The 14,552-nt window shown below is 37.8% G+C and overlaps 1 protein-coding gene across 1 annotated transcript in view; it reads left to right on the top strand.

The window, feature by feature from the left end:
- Window positions 1–14,552, top strand: part of LOC136250702 (chitobiosyldiphosphodolichol beta-mannosyltransferase-like) — a 34,299-nt gene that overhangs the window by 6,158 nt on the left and 13,589 nt on the right. Inside the window, exons 6-11 of the mRNA XM_066042932.1 lie at window positions 1,062–1,128; window positions 1,185–1,243; window positions 2,095–2,189; window positions 5,469–5,507; window positions 8,337–8,396; window positions 8,649–8,759. Of these exons, the coding sequence (XP_065899004.1) occupies window positions 1,062–1,128; window positions 1,185–1,243; window positions 2,095–2,189; window positions 5,469–5,507; window positions 8,337–8,396; window positions 8,649–8,759 (431 nt within the window). The remainder of the gene's footprint in view (window positions 1–1,061; window positions 1,129–1,184; window positions 1,244–2,094; window positions 2,190–5,468; window positions 5,508–8,336; window positions 8,397–8,648; window positions 8,760–14,552) is intronic.

The following is a 14,552-nucleotide window of genomic DNA, read 5'->3' as shown; positions in this document are numbered from 1 at the left end:
CAGAATGCAAAATTCACAACAGTTTTCTTCATAATCCATTACTGGATTAATAAAAAGTACACAAACTAGATGAATAAAAAATTGGAAATTTTAAAATGAGAATAGGGATCGCTGAAAAAAGCCACAAAACAAGAAGGGATTGCTGGGGTGGTAATGTAAACCACAAATCCCTATTTTGACTCACTTCAAATGACAGAGCATGTAACTAAAAATTTATGACAGAGAGTCAAAATAGGGATTTGTGGTTTACATTACCACCCCAGCGATCCCTTCTTGTTTTGTGGCTTTTTTCAGCGATCCCTATTCCCATTTTAAAATTTTCAATTTTTTATTCACCTTGTAATTACTCAACTGAATGCATGCCTTGACTATCAGATACTGAAAAGTTTATAACTAAGCTGCTGAATCTTTCAGACAGCATTACAAGTGAAGTACAGTACAAGAAGTATCTCTGCAATCAATCCACCACTCACTTCGAAAATTATGGACGATACTCATGATATCCAGCTGTGTGACAGTGCTACCCATGAATCAACACATGTGGAGAAAGAGATGGGACACAGAGGAGGACAAAGGTAAGCTCATAGTGAATTTATTGCAGCTGCAGTGATAGCCAAAATTCTTATCTCAGGCCTGAGTGATGTCAAACAATGTAGAAATCAAGCCCATAGCATTTACCATAATCGAGTTATGCTTGGCTGAAGGCATCGATCGCAATCAGTGTAGTAGTGCTGTATAGTAGGGATCATGTTATCTGTGTTGTTGTTCTGTATATTGTACATACTGTAATTTTGAGTGACAGACAGGAAACCATTTTTTTTGTTTGAGTAACTTCATCTGTCTATTTCCAGAGATGAAGATTTTAGGTTTATACTTGAAGTATTAATGCTAACAGTTTGTGAATCGAAAAAAAAGCTTGAATACAAGCTTAAGGGCACTTCATGTCATTTAGAGGGCACTATTAATCATGGTGGATGTTGAACTTTCAGACCTTGGGATCCCTGCTACTTGTTTATACTTCTGCCATACTTAACAATGTGTACTGTATGTGTATTGCACAGCTCTAAGGTGCTTTATGATAGACCCACTGAAAAGTTTAGACCTTCCAGTTTAAAGGAGCAACATGAGGTAGGTATACATACATAACTCTTTATATTATTCAACATGTTGTTTGTTGTGTATAGTTATTTATGAAAATTGGCCAGTCATATCCAGAATTTAAATCAAGTGATTCTAACCCTCAGTAAGTATTGTAGGTGTATGTGTACACCATACATTATACGTATGAACAATTAAGGTGCATACTGTATGTACGTAGCTACAATTTACCTATGTACAAGCTGTATAATACATACAGTAGTAATACCTAATTGATGTGTTTCAATGGTGTACAGTATACCATACGTATGTGTGTACACTACGTTTAACAACTGCTGCAAGTTATACAGAAACATGTAAAGTGGAACCTGTGTATAATGTCCATAGCTAGCTTTTTAAAATTCTATACTTAACAGTAGAAAATTATGTATACAATTGTACAATGGTTTCAGGTTGGTTGTCCACTCCCATGCAGTACATGTCAGGGTTTTTGACAAGTATTTTGACTCTGAGCCAAACTGGCCCAACCCAGACATCTGCTGCTCCACCAGTAGTATATCACTGGGCCAATCAGCTTATGTTTGATGTGTAGTAGTCACAAAGCTGAACTAGTGCTGAGAAAATTGGAGCAGAAGCCATGAGCTGTGTGTGTCATTTTGTGTTCACACTGGGCCAATGGAGAACCATATTGTCTTATCAAATACCCTGGTACATGTATAGTAAATAGCCAATGAAATTTACTCATAGAATCCAGATTCACTGCTCAAATACATTAATTGTTCATTGCACACGTGCAATGTACAGTAGACACAGACAACCAGCCTGAAAACCTCATACAGTAATCCCCTGCTCTTATGAAGAAGTTTTCACTCATATACTGTACACTGTAGGTGACTGCCTTTGTGACAGTTCTACTGTACACGTACATGTACACATGTATGCAAATGGTTTATTGCATGGTACTGCATTAATATTTGCTGTACGTGAACTCTACAGTTCTACAGTGTTCACAACATATGATACAGCTGATGACTTGGTTCATCTGAGGAATGATAGGCCTTTTCTCATAATCAGCAGCACTTCCTGGACTGGTTTGTGACATTTGTTGTACTGATTGTACTGATGTGTGTGGTGTGTGGTGTGGTGTGTGTGTGTGTGCATATCCATGTAAAGATGTATCTATGTGGTATCATATACTACAGGTATGTACCTGTATGTACAGTACCTTGTGATGTACTGTAGTTTTGAACATGATAGTGGTTTGTAGGAGTCAGGCAATTTTTATTATACACTACAATAGTAGTGTATAGTAGGGACCACAAAGGAGTAGGCATGGCCCACAAAATAATATTACCCAAAAAACAGCCTCAATTTTCCCTAACGACGATCAGACAATATTGGTTAGGTGAAACTAAGCCCAAACAAGCTTTCAGATCAACCCGAAATGCTTTCAACAAGTTGCTACAGAATTTTTAAAATAATTTATTTATAGTAACAGAATTTTCTACTGACTGAGTAAGTAACTGACTGACTGACTGACGCCTTCATACAAGCGTAACTCAATAATGGCTAAGGCTACGGGCTTGATTTTTTCACTGTTCGACGTGGCTTCGGCCCGGCAGGTGCCTTTTGGCATACCGCTGTACATACAATGCATTCTTCATGGACTTACCAGCATCCTCCTTTGTGTCCCATTCATCTTTGCTGACAGTGAAAAGTGTCGATTTGGCGATAGCACATGATGGCTTCCCTTCGTAATGGAAATCGTCTGTATTGTTATAGTGGCTATTTTGATTGCAGAGGTGCTTTTCAAACAGTTCTTGATTCATACTGCTGTGTAACGGATTGAACATAGCCAACAACGAAGTGTAATGGATCATGTACTTTACTTTTCAGGTGATAATTGATATGACTGGGGTGCGCAGCACCATTTCTTTCTTTCGGTATGCGTGGATTGCAGAGGTGCTTTTCGAACAGTTCTTGATTCGAAATGCTGCGTAACGGGCCGAACATAGCTGACAACGAAGCGTAATGGATACTTCACTTTTCAGATGATAATTGGGGCACGAGGCGTCATTTCAGATGCGATATGCGTGGGTTCACCAGTCATAATAATTATTTACAAAAAAAGTTAACAAACAAGTACACAGAAAAATTTGGAATTTTCAACTAGAGTAGGGACCATAGCGCATCGATAAAAAGTACTGAAACAAGCTGGAGTAGTGCACAATATTAACCCTTTAAGGACCACCACCATAATATTACGTCCAAACTAAGCATTGCTCGAAAGTCCAGTGCCATAATATTACGTCCAAGATTATTGGCAGTAAACAAAGAGCTATAACTCCTCAACAAATGAAGCTATGAGATCAAAACAAGGGCCATTTTATTCGCCATTCATAGGCAATGCTTTTGATATACAGTATAAGGCACACAACTAAGCCTTTGTAGAATTCCTAAAAAAGTACAAACATTTAATATTTACAAAACAATAAAGCTAACCTTGTAGAAATCGCTCCACAACTTTGGCTGTGTTCATCGTATTAACTTCAAATAAAGCTCAGAGTGCTCATCAATTAGAGGCAAACAATTTAATATATGTACAAGATCATGTGATGTGGTTTTAAAAAACAAAATGGCGGACTGTTTTTATTGATTGTGTCATGAAGAAATTGATCGCATGCAGGTGTTTGAAACCTACCTTAGTGATTGTAAGACATTGGTTCTACACCTTGGTAAGTTAGAGAATGTTGTTTATTATTGTCAGGCGAGTCTTTTAGTATAAGTTGTTATACCATTGAGTACTTGTAGGGGCTTTATCAACACTATAAACTTATTATATATTTTTAAAAGACAAAATGCGTAATAATCATAAAACATGTGGGTTTTTACGGTAGATTATGCACACAATTCTTGGTCTTTAAAGGGATAATTATTAATAATTATCCCTTTAAGGACCAAGAATTGTGTGCATAATATGTGACAAGAGTGCTAAGAAATTTAATACTCTCATCAAACAGACAGCTAGTGATCGAGCCAAGAGGAGTTCAGTAGGTGATAATGTACAAGATGAACAGGTACACAAACAAACACAAGACACCTTTAAAGACACCTTTAAAGGTGTCTGACAGTGAAATGGTACTTTCAGTATTTTATTAAATCACAGTAAAACAATAAGAAATGTTATATCCCTACTGTGCTCAATATACCATTATGGAAATGCACAGTATAGGGATATATATAACACTTCTTATTGTTTTACTGTGATTTAAAATCGTGCACTACTCCAGCTTGTTTAAGTACTTTTTATCGATGTGCTATGGTCCCTACTCTAGTTGAAAATTCCAAATTTTCTGTGTACTTGTCTAGAGGTGTACCGATAATCGGATCGGCTACAATATCGGCCACCGATATGGCTTTTTTTACCAATATCGGTATCGGTACAGAACAGCAGGAGGACCGATATCGCTACCGATATTTATACAGTAGCAATAGTTTGTACATAAACGGATTATGCATTGGTTTTCTACGTTATTCATGTGGCTCATTAGTGCCAGTGGCTTATTGTTCACTCTGCAACAAGCGCTATGCTACGAGAAGCCATATAAATACACACGATTCTAGTGTTTGTTGCTGCAAAGCCTATCACAGTCTTTACAAATGAAGCAGTTATAGAGTACCTTTGTAATAAAAGAAGGGTCAGAGTAACTAAGGAAACTTGCTGTACAAGCCATTAGAATTCGCAGTAATGCAGAAATATCTGTTTTAGGCTTCATGGGAGTGTGCATAAAAACGTTTGTGGGTGCCTAATTGTCTGGATTGCACAATAGAAACCCAAGCAGTGTACCACCACAGGCAGATATGAATACATGCACATGTTGTTGTAAATGTACACTTAAAATATTAATGCAAATATCGGATCGGTTATCGGCTTCTTTGGTTGCATCAATATCGGATATCGGTACATGCCAAAAACTCATATCGGTACACCTCTAAACTTGTCTACTTTAAACCATATGCTGTGTAGTGATTATCCATGCATGTGTACAGGGTATATGTACAGTTGTATGTGAATTTGACGATACACTGGATCCTCAGTTATCTGAACACCTCGATTTATCCAAATATCAAGGTGACTCATTGACTTCTTGGTGTTTTTATTTTCACTTCATGACAGTGCGTACCATAATATGAACAGTCTGTATAAACTGTTTACTAAACTTGAGTGTCCTGATATAGAGGGTAGTAATTCACTTATTTGAGCACTTTTGTCCAACTCTAGGAACAAATGTGTTCAGATTACTGAGGATCCACTACTGTACATGTACGTATATGTGCCACTTTAATTATATTTCCTATTGTTATTGCAGAGGATGAAGACTTTTCTATTCTGCTTACTGCATTGGAAGGTTTGTTAATGTTCATGTTCATGTTCATAACTTGGTGGTCTTAATTGTTGGCTGGTTTTACCATATGTATTTGTAATTACTCCATCATACAATGACATAGTATACGTATACACTAGTTCATATCTAATTGCCATATTGTAGTTATCATTGCATGAAGTACTGTACATGTACCCTGTAGGTATACAGTGTATGTACTTTGTGTGGGAGGATCAAAGTGCCAAATGTACTGTATTTTCTGTACAGTACCAATTAGCCACATATCTGTACTGTAGATGTATTTTTTCCATACAGTTACAGTATGTGGATAATTGTGATCTACTGTATTAAAAGTACATAGCCACTATTATAGCAGGATGGTCTTATTACAGAGGTGGCCACTAGGTGAAATTATACTGTACAAAGTACAGTAGATGTACACTTCAAAGCAGATTTGTTGCATGGCCATGTATTGTTAGTACAGTATACATGTATACCATTTTCATTAATTGCTGTAACATTTACAAGTGGACTTACAGTATTATTATAGTCATTGTGAAATCACTCAGCATTGCAGCCACTCTTAAACTTCCCTTACTTTATAGAGATGTGTATTTGTAAATGTGTATAATAGTTACTAAACAAGTGCACACAAAAAATTGGAACTTTCAACTAGAGTAGGGACCATAGCATATGAAACAAGCTGGCATAGTGCATGATATTAAATCAATAAGAAGTTTTATATCCCTACTATGCATGATACAGTGGAACCTGTGTTACGGTCACCTGGATTAAGCGGTTACCTCTGTATAACGGCCGTGGTCACGAGGTCCCAAATATTTTCCCATACAAATGTATGCATTCATTGTGGTCTGCGTTTAGCGGTCACCTGTCTAACGTGTATAACGGCCAACCAACAATTTGCCTATGAATCACTGTATACATAACTTTCTCCTTCGTATTAGCGGTCGCTACCTTTTATGGTGGCTTGTTAAGCCAATTGCCTGGTACCACAGCACCACGTAATTATCATACTTCCTGCCTTTCAATGAATACTATATAATCTATCAGGCTTTATTGCTTAAGCGTATTCAATAGCTATAGCCAACATTCATAGACTCACCTTACCCTTTCTGTACTAAAAACTAGTAAAATATTCAGACTCTATTGCGGTTGGCATGGGCCTCTTAATAATAATTACTCATTTATAACAGTCATAGCCACTAAAATGCTGCTGACCACCTTATGCAGATTTTCTCTATAACGGCCACCTGTATATAAAAGCCAGATATATCTGGTCCCAAAGTGACCATTATAGACAGGTTCCACTGTATCTTGAGCACGGTAGGGATATAACACTTCTTATTGTTTTACTGTGATTTAATATCATGCACTACTCCAGCTTGTTTCAGTACTTTTTATCGATGTGTTATGATCCCTACTCTAGTTGAAATTCCCAAACTTTTTGTGTACTTGTTTGTTAAATTTTTTTGTAAATCATTATTATGATTGGTGAACCACATCTGAAATGGCACCGCTCACCCCAGCTACAGTATATCAATTATCGTGTGAAAAGTGAAGTATCCATTACACTACATTGTGAGCTATATTCAACCCGTTAGACAGCATTACGAATCAAGAAGTTTTCGAAAAGCACCTCTGCAATCCACGCATACCGAAAGAAAGGAATGGCACCGCGTACCCCAGTTATATCAATTATCGTCTGAATAGTGAAGTATCCGTTACACTTCGTTGTCAGCTTGTTCAACCTGTTACACAGCAGTACAAATCAAGAACTGCTCGAAAAGCACCTCTGCAATCAAAATTGCCACTATAAGTTTTTTTACAAAAATTTCGTAGCAACTTGTTGAAAGCATTTCGGGTTAATCTGAAAGCTTGTTTGGGCTTAGTTTTACCTAACCAATACTGCCTGATTGTCGTCAGAGAAAATTAAGGCTGGTTTTTGGGTGTTGTGATTTCATGGGCCACACCTACTCCTTTGCAGTCCCTACTATACGGTACTATTGTACCACACCTACTCCTTTGTGGTCCCTACTATGCGGTACTACAGTATATGATATCTCAATTTTTACAGAAACAATTTACATGTTGTTGTTGTTGTTGTTTTTTTGTTGTTGTTTTTTTCATGTAATGATTCATGTGGCTACCATATGTGACCGGATCTGCGAAAACCCGACACAATCGTGCAAGCCTAGATTTTCAGTATAAAGCATTGAATACAATGGGTGAAATACTTGCATATTATTTTTAAAATCTGTAAATTTTTTGAACACCTCTTTCTTAGTGAAGGAGGGGGCTAACAATAAAACCCTGGATATCATCTTATTCGCCTGCTCAAGAGGAGTTGGAAATTCTTTGTTTCGTTACAGTAGACCCAAGGATACGGAAGTTATGAGCGTTTGTTTACGTCACGTCGAAGCAATCGTATACGATCGATTTTTCTTCACGAATTCTGCCTTTGTATACAGTTAAGAAGGTGAGTAAAGAAAAAACCTACCAGTAATTGATTCCCCTGTTCATGGTGAACACGATGGTGAAAATTGTAGCTCCGTACCTCGATTTGTTGGTAAGTTACAGTACAACCATTTTTATAGGCGCCTGTAATTTATTTTCTCTATACTTGCTGTACAAATTAATTGATTTTTCTGTTGTTGCCACCTTGTAGGGCTGTAACTCCTAAAGCTATTGGCATATGAGGCTGAAACTTTGCCAGAGGGTACACTTGGCTAAGTAGATTATAAATATTTAATAAACAAGAATTTGAAAAATGCGCGATTGTGTCGGGTTTTCACAGATCCGGTCACATATGTACTGAACACATTGTTGTTTTAGGATATGATGAAGCTGCATCAGGAGAAGAAAGTCTTCCTTGTTTACTTTGTGTAATAACAGGTATAATATACATGCATGTACATGCATATGTTGTTGATGTATATATTATGCTGTACTACAAGTGCATGTGTAATATTAAATGTTACTGTACATATTATCATTTAAAGGCTTTGTCCGTATTATCGGATTTATACAATAAAAACATACATACTGTACTGTGTATGTAGTACTAGAGATCACAGTACTCCAGTTATGTTACTGTACACTGTATACACTGTAGACACGTATAATTTATTTGTGTATTGTCTGTAGGCAAAGGGCCACTGAAGGAGTACTATGAAGGCCTTATCAAAACTAAGAATTTGACAAAGGTTAAGATATGCACTTTGTGGTTAACTTCAGAAGATTACTCACTACTCTTAGGTACGTGTGCTACTGTCAATTTCATGTCTGTTGAAAATTGCGTAGAGTGAGTTGAGCTGGTGAACCATAAACTTGGGTAAATATATCTATTCCCATTGAACATGTGCTGTGGATTTCATCTACACTGTATGTTCTTAACTGCAATATTACACTTGCGTTTGAGGCGAGATGGGTTGGAACGAGTTAAGTATGCCTTTGTATCTATTCTTGCATGGCCAGTCTGCTATCTTGCTTTTTTGTGACGTCATTGGTGGTGTGGGTCTGGTGAATCACTGTTGATGAAGTTGGGTTCATGAGTAAACAGTTTCGATAGTTTCTTACTGGTCTTGCCAGGAAAATGCTAAATTAAATAACTACAATATCAGCCTTGTTCAAAGTTGTATATGTTAAAATGCCATGCCTACGTACAGCTAGCCATTGAAATTACATCCACCAAATTTTGGTGGAAATTCATCAGTAGTAATTCACCAGACCCTATCTCACCTTGCCAATATACAAGGTATACATGTACGTAGCTTGATTGATTTACCCATCCATGGTGAACATTGTAAACCAAATCCTAATACAAAATGGAAGTTATGGTTGTACAGTAAATGTACAAGTGCCTGTAGTTTATTTTCAGTATAGTTGCTGTACAAATTGATTTCCTTGCTCTTCCTACTGTCTAGCACTTCAATTTCTCACCACTGAAGGTAGACACTAGACAGAATTCCTTAGACACTAGAGATAATGCTGAGAAAACAAAAAAAAATTGGAAGTTGCAGGCTTTGTTGAGACAATCGCATATTTAAACTTCAGGTGATGATTGGCTTGTTCCAGGACTTTTTATTGTAGCGATCGATACTTTACAGCTTGTACAATTTTTCCTTACACTTGTAATCAATATGTGCAGTATGTGCAGACTACAGTGTATGTGCATTTCAGTACAATAATACATGTACAGTACATAGTTTAACATGTACTCTAAGGTATTGTAGATAGTGTGGGTATCCTGTAGTTATAGCACTAGCTGTACCCAACCTTTCAATCACTATAGAGAGTATGCAAGGGGCGTGGCCTTATGCATGCATATAATCGTCGGTAATTACGAGTGAAAAAGTGCTTGGTTATGGCAGGTGCACTGTAGTGTTTTGTTGTGGTGTTGTAGGGTTTCTGTGGACTTGTTTTAATCACTTAAAGCTAATTCAAGTTGTTAACTAGTCGTGGCATAGGCGTGGCCCTACAAAGTGTTTTTGCACCATAGATTATACATATACCAAGCAGCAAAGGATATGGTAAAGAGCTGCTACGCTGTTGGTTGTCACAATGTCTTTGTAAAAGGGAATGGGATTCATTGGTATAAATTTCCACCGGAGCCTGAAACAAGAGCAAGATGGATTAGTGCAGTTCGTCGTGAACATTGGGAGCCCACGCAAAATTCTTGGATTTATAGTGAACATTTAATCTCAGGTGAAAAAGCAGTGATCCTTTATCTCCTGACTATGTTCCAAGTGTTTTTCGGCATGTTTCTTTGCCACAGAAACAGAAGTTGGAGGAAAGCTTATAAGTAGGTATGAGAGGAGTAAAGCTACTAAGAGGAAGAGAAGTGAGAATTCCACCCAGCGAGTAGAGCCATTAGGTGAGGCTAATGCAAGAACTAGTAGTAATGTACCATCAGTTAACAGTCAAGTAATTACTGCAGCATCAATTAGAACTGGGCATGGCAAGAAAGCCAATGGTGGTATTACTTTGCAAAGTCACTTTGAGCAAGCCACAAAATCCAAGGAATGTTGGGAATTGAAGGAGCGAGTGAAGAAGTTAGAGAACAAGTTGAAGATCTTACAACGCAAAATAAAATTCTACAAACTGTGATTGATGACTATAAATCCAGAACTGGTATAACAGAAGCAGTATTAAAGAATGATGACAAAAGAGTTAAGTACTACACTGGCCTACCATCGTATGAAGTTTTGAAGATTATTTTTGATTTTGTTTCAAAAGGATTGCCAGACTGTTTTTTAGGTGGTAAGAAAACTCCATTTGAGCAGTTTTTCATTGTGTTAATGAAACTCCGCCTGAACCTGGGTGATCAAGATTTATCTTATCGATTTGGTGTGTGTCAATCCACCATATCTAGATATCTTAGCAGATGGATGGATGTTTTATATACCAAACTATCCTGTTTGGTAGAGTGGCCAGAAAGGGGTGAATTGATAAAAACAATGCCAACTGAGTTCCGGAAACACTTCCAGAAATGTGTGGTAATAATTGACTGCTTTGAGATTTTTATTGAACGCCCTTTATCTCTTCCAGCACGGGCTCAGACTTGGTCAAACTACAAACATCACAATACTGTGAAATATCTCATAGGGATTACTCCTCAAGGATCTATTGCTTTTATATCTCAAGGATGGGGAGGAAGAACCTCTGGTGTTCACATAACTGAGAACTCTGGGTTACTAAGCAAATTACTACCAGGTGATGTTGTTTTAGCTGATCGTGGGTTTACAATTCAAGAGTCAATTGGATTGGATTGTGCTGAGGTGAAATTGCCCCCTTTCACAAGGGGCAAGAAGCAGTTGACCAAGGTTGAATTGGATGCTGCACGTAGGCTTTCAAGGGTCCGTATTCATGTAGAAAGGGTTATTGGCATGGTGAGGCAAAAATATACGATACTTCAGTCTACATTACCTATATGTATGTTAACTTGTGATGACACCGAACAATTATCAACAATAGATAAAATATTAACTATATGTTGTGCTTTGTGTAATTGCTGTGATTCTGTTGTATCACCTAATTAAATGTATCTTTATTTAAAATTTGTATAGTGTATGATATGATCATTTCAGAATTTAATTACATACTGTATACAGTATATGGTATAATCAAGATAAATAGAGTCAAGTGCAAGCATGAAAAGTGAAACCATTGTCTGGGACAAGCGTCATTGTCACAACCGATCATACTACCCTCCGACTTACCTTTTCTGCAATAACACCACTGCTCATCTTGGTCACTAGATTCTCTGTCATCACTATTCACAAATTGCTGGCTGTCTGTAGTTGGCTGGATCTCTATAACTTCCTGGCTCTCCACACCTGTGACTCCCAGGCTTTCCACAAAATCACTGTCCTCACAAGATATTTCATCAACAACGGCCTGATCAGTAGACTCGGTATCATCATTCAGTGGCTGTTCAGTGTGTGATGACTTGCCAGGCTTGGTGTACCATTTTCCAACAAGTTCAGGAAAAATTCCTAACCGAATAAATGATTCAGTTCTAGAAATGACATTGTCAATAAATTCGCTCTTTAGCTAAATTCTTTGATTAATCCAGACATCCTTGTTCCATACTACAAAATCACAGTATTGTACATTGCAAAACTTCATCTGCATCTGTACCTGGTAGTAATATTGGTGTGTCTCCTTTAACCTTAAAATTCCATTGTCATCTTGCACCAAACAATAGTTCGAGTTCTCCTCTGCAACCTGTTCCAGATCCTTTTCTCTACAGGAATACGGGAATTTTATCTCCAGTGTGCCATCACCATGACAGCTACAGCTTACTAAACCATCAGGAGTGGCACCAAGGAATGGATACAGTGGGTGCAGCACTAAGCCAACTTCAGAAATTTTAAAATCTGGTACTTTTTCTTCATTTCATATATATATTCATTCCGAGCTGCATCTTCATGCTTGCATCCATATGAGCATGCTGCAGAAGTAAACCTCTGCTTGACTGGATAGCAATTGGACTTAATCAGTGATGTTTATGGTTGTGAAATATTTGTACTTAGGACATTCTTCAATTTGGAAGCTGTGACATGTCCAGCTCTTTGCTGAAACCAGACTCGTGAACTTGATTGCTTTCTGGTATGCCTTTCTACTAACTCAGCCTGATCTGCAGTGATAAACAGATTGTCATAGATTTCATTACAATTTTGTAGTAGCTCAGGGTATGCCAATGCAATGGCATTGGGGTCAAAAAGCTCAGTCAGCGACTTAGGAAAATTGGGTAATCTAGCAGTTGGTATGTAAAGGTCACTAAAGCCTTCAGTATGTGACAGCATAACAGGCCTCCCACTAGTGGTAGACAACTGGGAATGAAGCACAAATAGGTCAGTGTCTGTAGGTGGTGCAAATGTAAATGCCTTTCTCTTAGGCTCAGGTTCACTAGTTCTTAAAGCTACTTTCCTTTTTTGGTTCGGTGTTTTAAAGTCAATATCAGCAACCTTACTAAATGAAACAAATTTAAACTTGGCAGGTACTGTAACCAAGAACATGGCAAAGATGTAGCACTGAACTGCCTCTTGATTAAGGTATTACCTTCAGCAGCAAAAAGGACTGCTGCTACATGTGAACACACTTCCCCTACTCCAGCCATACACGTACAATGTGCACACATCACTTCTCCACATGGCTTAATGGCTACCCAGACCTGTAATGATGGTAAAGAAAGCTTCTGAGAGTGCTTTACAACTGCAGTGAACAAAAAACTTCTTGGTTGTATGTTCAGATTTGTTACAACAACGTTTGTGACCCATCCATTTTTGAAGAAGTTATATCCATCTAGACTCCTGTAGGCCAATAGCTGCTCAAATATGTAGCCTGGCGTGAGGATTAGATAGTTGAAGATATCTCCATGCATAACATCTGGCCAATCCATCCATTCAACAGCACTGAGAGAGAGAGAGAACCATCATTATTAAATGAGGAAACATGTAAATACATTACAGTATGATGAGCCCTCGGTCTCGTGCGACCACAGCCAGACTCTTAAAAGAGATCTGTGTGGGCACGGCAAGGTTAAACAAACAAACAAACAAAATAACCCTAAACCTACATACAAAAATAAAAATTGTTACATTATTACACATAAACTACACTGTCCACTCACTACAATTCCTGGCCAAGAAAATTTTCTGTGAGCAGGATATGCATGCCTTAGCAGCATTGTCAAAAGTCTGTCGAGTAGAAGACTTGGTGGTGGTTGAAGGGTGGATGAAATCAACAAAACTCTTGAAATTCTGAATACAGCTGGGCTGATAGTGTCCTAGCACACTAATTTCAACTTGTTTCATAATAGTTATCGATCCTCAAACGATCGAAATTCTGCAAGTAGCTGTAAGTACTCTGTCTTATTTTGTGTCCTAGATCTAGCTGCTTTAATGTGATGTTCAGAATCCAAGGGACAAGTCAGTTCCAGTAAAGCTACAGAAGATGCTTCTGAATTGTAAACAACAATATTTGGTCTGTAAGAAGTGATCAACAGGTTTGATGGTATAGTTGCTTGAGGACTAGCTCGCAATCCTGGTAGGTCAGCATACACATGGATACATGAATAACTGACAAACATGTCCACAAGTCTACAGGCAAGAAGATGAAGAACCTGGTCATGTCGATATGCATAGCACTGTTGAGTTAATGCCACAGGGTAACCACCTAAGATGTGGGCAGTGGTAGGGACTTACAGTGGATTTAGCGTCCATATGAAAGTATGGATCTACACCACCAAGTAAATCTATCTTCTCATCATATCTCTTATACGGCTCTTCAGACAGCTCTGAATAATACTTAGATTTCAAATCAGCACTCATTAGTATCAATTAGTTGTTTGTACACAAAAACAAGTGCACAGAAATCCTACAACACTACAACAAAACACCTGTTGTAACCAAGCGATTTTCCACTTGTAATTACGGAGAATTATATGCATGCATAAGGCCACACCCCTTGCATACTCTCTATACTTGGCTTCAGATTAACAATCTGAAACTTTCCATTACAGTGTAATAACTGAACAAGATCAAA

This window comes from Dysidea avara, chromosome 3, assembly GCF_963678975.1.
Source record: "Dysidea avara chromosome 3, odDysAvar1.4, whole genome shotgun sequence".
In the NCBI taxonomy this organism is placed as follows: domain Eukaryota; kingdom Metazoa; phylum Porifera; class Demospongiae; order Dictyoceratida; family Dysideidae; genus Dysidea; species Dysidea avara.
This window is presented reverse-complemented; position numbering and strand designations above follow the sequence as displayed.